Source organism: Colobus angolensis, unplaced genomic scaffold (assembly GCF_000951035.1).
Source record: "Colobus angolensis palliatus isolate OR3802 unplaced genomic scaffold, Cang.pa_1.0 Scaffold137, whole genome shotgun sequence".
Lineage (NCBI taxonomy): Eukaryota > Metazoa > Chordata > Mammalia > Primates > Cercopithecidae > Colobus > Colobus angolensis.
The window spans coordinates 1111495-1117451 of NW_012114455.1; the positions used below are offsets into that span (position 1 = coordinate 1111495).

Consider the following 5957-nt stretch of genomic DNA (forward strand, 5'->3'; position numbering starts at 1 on the left):
AGAGCTGCCTCGCTTTTAAAGGGAGACCTTGTTAAAATGCAAATTCTGACTCAGTAGGCCTGGGGTGGGGCCTGAGATTTTGCATTTCTAACAAGCTTGTAAGTGTGGTCAAGCTTGTAAGCTGCTGGCCTGGAAAGCACACTTTGAGTAGGAAGAACACAGGGAAGGGCAATGCAAAACCATGAGGAATTGATTTCACATTCCCCTTAAACTCCAGATAGGACAAACAGAGAGAAAAGAGAAGCCGCCGTTCTCCGCCTGCCCTGCTCACCTCCTCCTAGCCTGAGCGTATCCCTGACACTTGAGATTTATTTTTAACTGCCAGCAGCTTTGATTAGCTTGTTACAGCCGCTTCAGACACCTGCTGGCAGGATAAATTGGGGGAAAGGAGTGGCTGACCCAGATCTGACAAATCAAGGCAGGAAGAAAAGCTCTCGGGAATTCGCAGCTTCCCCTTTGCTGAGGCTGGTGAAAAACCCCATCACTGGCAGAGTGCTACACTTGCTAATGACCTCACACCACTAATGACCCTGGGCATGTTCAGCCTCAGCACCAGTGAATGGCAGAACTGAATCCACGCCCTTTTGTCACAGAACTAGTGGTCACTTCCATGCAACTGTGGCAGCCAGGGCTCTATCTATGCAGAAGCTCTGCTCTGGGCAGATGCCTGGATTACAGCTTTACGCATTGCAGCAGTTTTCCTGGTGGGATAAGTCCCCGTCACTCCAAGCTGAGATTGCTAGTGTTCTGCTTCTAGAAAAGCAGAGGCCTACCTGGGTGCAGTGACTCACGCCTGTAATCCCAGCACTTTGGGAAGCCGAGGAGGGCAGATCACCTGAGGTCGGGAGTTCGAGACCAGCCAGACCAACATGTAGAAACCCCATCTCTACTAAAAATACAAAATTAACCAGGTGTGGTGGTGCAGGCCTGTAATCCCAGCTACTCGGGAGGCTGAGGCAGGAGAATCACTTGAACCTGGGAGGTGGAGTTTGTGGCGAGCTGAGATTGCGCCACCTGAGATCGCACTCCAGGCTGAGCAACAAGAGCGAAACTCCATCTCAAAAAAAAAAAGAAAGAAAGAAAGAAAAGAAAAGCAGAGGCCCAGGAAGGGAGGCAGGGCACTGGGAGTGACTTCTGTGTCCCCTAGATGGATTCCGTCGCCTTCTGTGGAGCTGTTGATGTGATAAAGTATGGCTTTCTCTGTGGCATGCTTAGTTCAAGCAGAGACTAAACTCCTGGGAATCAATGGAAGTCGTACTGGATAAGAAACCCAAATGCCAGCCTGACTCTCCCACTTCCTACATGGCCTTGTGCCAGCTACTGAACATCTCTGCTGCTTGGTTTCCTCCTCTGCAAAATCAGGATCATATAGTACCTGTTTACACGTGGGGGTGCCATGATGTGTGCTAATGCGTGAGGAAGCCAGTGCAGGCTACAAGTGCCCCAGTACAAGTTTTTGCTTTCAGAGGAGGATATGGGAATTGGTAGGCTCAATGTCTTTCAAGCCAGAAGATGGAAGCCAACAGAATTCAGATTGTGGTGAGATGGAGCCAGCATCCGCGATACGAGGATGACATTCACCTGCTGGTTGGTCAAGGCTAGCAGCTGCCTGCCATCAATGCTGGAGACAGTGCGAGGAGTCAGAGCTGCTGTTCATGGGAGGCTGTGGGAAGGGCTGGGGATGGCACTGCAAAGTCAAAGGACACTGTTGCCAGGGGTCGCTGGGGACAAACAGGGAGTGGTGGCCTTGTCAAGTGCAGGAAACAAGCTGCAGTCCCCTACATTGGGAAAGCTCAGCAGAGCTGACCCCCCGCAGGCCCTGAGCCTTCAGGTCCCCGTGGAGGGCCTGGGGAGGGTCTCCAGGGCCAGCCTGGCCATCCCACCAGGAGGTCTGCAGCTGTGTGGCTCCTCCGTGAGGCCCACTTACTATCTGCTAATTGCACACTCTCACCCCGGTCCCACACCCCCTCTGACCCGCTCCTTTCTGCAGCCCCTGGTGCAGCTCCCTTGACTGTGGCTCAGCAGCAAAAACTGAGGTTGCGGAGGGTCTCCTTCTGCCTATACCATATGCAGTCCCACTGTGTCCCATGATCCCACCACCACCCACAACAGGGCATGCGCCCAGTCCCTAAACACAGCACTGGCTGCCACGGGCCGCAGGCCGGCATGTGAAGAATGCTATACAGCCCGCCTCTAGCGCCTGGAACAGAGGGCTAATGAACACCACACTCCAAAGCACATGAAGAATATTAATTAAATGAAGGTTTTATTTCAAAATTAGTCTTAGAGTATAAGCTGTTTTTGAGGGCTGGAGCCAAACTACATAATGAGCAGTGAAAGCGGCTGCCTTCCCCTCTCCCGACACCGGCAAGGGGAGGCACCATCACCGGCCCTGCCCCATCATGCATCCAATGGTCACTAGCACTAGAAGCCAACAGCAAAGGACCCCGCGCGCTTGCTCATGTTTAATCCGGGTTAAGCTATACACGTTTAAATACACGTCGGAGGTTACGTGGTGTCATGCAGTCCCTGTGATGGAATGACTCTTGTTCAGTGACCTCCTGCAGCGAGGCTGCTCCAAAGGGCAAGGTTAGGTCGGGCAGAGCACTGGAACGAGAAGAGAGGAGCGGACAGCAGTCAGAACACAGTTGCAGGCCGGGCCCTCCGAGCCCAGGATAGCCCTAGCTGAGAGCAGTCACACCAGCTCCTGAGTGGTGACAGCCCCGTTTAGAGCTTAGAATAAAGGAAAGACAATGGCAGGTGGTTGCTGGCTATAGTAACTAAGCGTGTAGTCTCCAGGGCCTGAGTTCAAATCCTGGATCCGACCATTACTAACTACACGACCTTAGGGAAATTAACTTCACCTTTCCACGCTTGTTTCTTCATCAATACAACAGAATGTACCTGCGCCTAACCCACAGGGTTGTTGAGAGGCACGTGGCAAGTGCTTAGTAAATATTAATTACTTGTACAAATTCATTGACATTTCAGTGGATCATGAGGGGTAAAGTCTAGCCCTCAGACTACCAAATTTATATAACCTGTTTCTATAATCCTCCTTTGAGAACCTCCTTTGAGAAATATGCTGCTCTTTTAAAATCTTTGAGTCACAAATCCTTTTTATGTGTGGTTTTTTTTTTTTTTTTTTTTTTTTTGAGACAGGGTCTTGCTGTGTCACCCAGGCTGGAGTGCAGTGGTGTGATCACAGCCCCCACTGCAGTCTCACACTCCTGGGTTCAAGTGATCCTCTCACCTCATTCTCCTGAGTAGTTGGGACTACACAACACCACACCTGGCTGATTTTTTTTTTCTTTTGTAATTGAGACGAGGTTTCACCATGTTGCCCAGGCTGAACAAGTTATTTTTAATGTTTACTCTAAGTTCCTCCTGCTGAAATGGAAGATTAGTCCTTCTGACCCTTATAGAAACAGTATAGTTCAGGGTTTCTTAACTCTAGGTTCCACAAATATGGTCCCTCTGCAACTGGACGTAGTTTTGTGTGCATGCAGGACAAAAAACAATAAAATAATGGATCGAGACAGTGATCAATCCTCAATGGCTATTGACATCACAAAAGGAAAGACAGTCAGACAATGTGCGTCACCCCATGGAAGTCTGGAAACCTATAACCATTTATAATGTAGTGCTTATCAAAAAATCGGAAGCTGAATCTGATCAGGCTTCCAGTTCTATCAGTTCACAGGCAATAAAGAAGACAGGAGAACATACTGAATTATACCATGAGGATGAAATTAGCAAAAATCCACAATAAGGAAAATCTATGGCACAAACAACCTAGTTTCTCCAACAAATGCATTTCAAGAAATGGAAGAGAGAAAGGAAACAGAACCTCTATATATCAAAGAGATGTAAGAGACATATTATTATCTAATTGTAACATACTGATCTCTATTGGCCCCTGATTCAAACAAATGAACTGAAAAATACTTTATGGGAAAAACAGTGAATGCTGATTGGATAGTCAGTACTAAGAAACTCTCGGCTGGGCACAGTGGCTCATGCCTGTAATCCCACTTTGGGAGGCCAAGGCGAGTGGGTCACCTCAGGTTAGGAGTTTGAGACCAGCCTGGCCAACATGGTGAAATCCCGTCTCTACCAAAAATACAAAAATTAGCTGAGCATGGTGGCGGGCACCTGTAATCCCAGCTACTTAGGAGGCTGAGGCAGGAGAACTGCTTGAACCAAGGAGGTGGAGGTTGCAGTGAGCTGAGATCCCACCATTGCACTCCAGCCTGGGTGACACAGCAAGACTCCGTCTCAAAAAAAAAAACGACACTCTTAATTTTTTTTAGTTGTGAAATGATATTGGGGCTATGTTTTCCTCAAGAGTTCCTGTGTTTTAGAAATGCATACTGAAATAGTTATGAATGAAAAACTAGGACAGAGATTTGCTTTAAAATAACATGGGAGGGGAGAAGTTGGGTAGAGGCGTAAATGAAATAAGCCTGGTCGGGACTTAATAACTGTTGAGGCTGGCTAATCAGTACCTGAGAGTGTATTATGCCATTCCCTCTACTCTGCTCTTGTATGTACAACCAGTTTCCATAAGAAAAGGTTAAAAAGTTATGTAAGGATGTAGTCAATTATGTCTCCAGCTTCCTTTCAAGTGCTTGAAAAGTATTAAATTATCATCGGGCTTTGTTTTTCCCAACTAAATCTAAGTAGCTCAAACTCTGCAGAATTTTCACAATAAGTCCTTTGTTGGTTTCTTGCTCCGAGGAAAGTCACTCTGGTGACTCGGGGGTGATGGAATCTCCTCCTGCGGCCTCCTGGCAACACCCAAAGGCAAAACCTATTACTACAAAGCCTCACAATTGTCCCTGATTTCCCTGGCCCCTGCCTGGTCTGGTCTGGAGTGGACAAGCTGGAAAGGTTCCCTAACTGGAGCAGGAGCTCCAGAGAACCCCTTCTGCTCCAGGAGGCCTGGGGCTGCTCTTACCTTTTTTTTTTTTTTTTTTTTTTTGAGACGGAGTCTCGCTCTGTGGCCCAGGCTGGAGTGCAGTGGCCGGATCTCAGCTCACTGCAAGCTCCGCCTCCCAGGTTCACACCATTCTCCTGCCTCAGCCTCCCGAGTAGCTGGGACTACAGGCGCCCGCCACCTCGCCCGGCTAGTTTTTTGTATTTTTTAGTAGAGACGGGGTTTCACCGTGTTAGCCAGGATGGTCTGGATCTCCTGACCTCGTGATCCGCCCGTCTCAGCCTCCCAAAGTGCTGGGATTACAGGCTTGAGCCACCGCGCCCGGCTTGCTCTTACCTTTTAAAATGTAGTCCGTTAGCAAAGTAGGCACCTTCTCATTATCCTCCTTCATGGCAAAGAGAACTAGGAAAGGAGAAAGAGAGGAGCTAAGATACCATCTTAGCCTGGTCATGAGGCTCACTTCTGGGGCCACATGACCTACCAGCCCAGAGTGAGAGACTAATGATTCAAAGGAACCAGACATTTATTGACTATTGAGCAAAAGTCTAGAAGCCTCTATCAAGGGTCAGCATTTCAGGGGCAAGGGCTAAAAAACTACCTATTCGGTACTATGTTTGCTACCTGGGTGACAGATTTAGGTTCAGTCGTAACCCAGACCTTGAGCCCAGGAGTTCAAGACCAGCCCGGACAACATGGCAGAACCTCATTTCTAATTAAAAAAGAAGAAAAATAGCTGGGTGTGGTGGCACATGCCTGTGGTCCAAAGTATTTGAGAGGCATCGTGCAATATACTCCTGTAACAAACCTGCACATGGTGATGGAGGAGAACACAGCAAGAACCACAGTGTTTGTCTCTAGGTAGTGGATCTATCGGTGACTTTCTTTTCTTTTTTCTTTTTGAGACAGGATCTCGCCCTGTCACACAGGCTGAAGTGCAGTGGCGTGTTCTCAGCTCACTACAGCCTCAAACTCCTGGGCTCAAGTAATCCTTCCACCTCAGCCTCCCAAGTAGCTGAGA

The 5957-nt window shown here is 48.4% G+C and overlaps 1 protein-coding gene across 1 annotated transcript in view; it reads right to left on the reverse strand.

Annotated features, from left to right (window-relative positions):
- Positions 1-2247: 2247 nt before the first annotated feature.
- FEZ1 (fasciculation and elongation protein zeta 1 (zygin I)) overlaps positions 2248-5957 on the reverse strand; it is a 51682-nt gene continuing 47972 nt past the window's right edge. Inside the window, exons 9-10 of the mRNA XM_011934606.1 lie at positions 5276-5341; positions 2248-2607 (exon numbers count right to left, since the gene is read on the reverse strand). Coding sequence (XP_011789996.1) covers positions 2591-2607; positions 5276-5341 — 83 coding nt within the window. The 3' untranslated portion in view covers positions 2248-2590. The remainder of the gene's footprint in view (positions 2608-5275; positions 5342-5957) is intronic.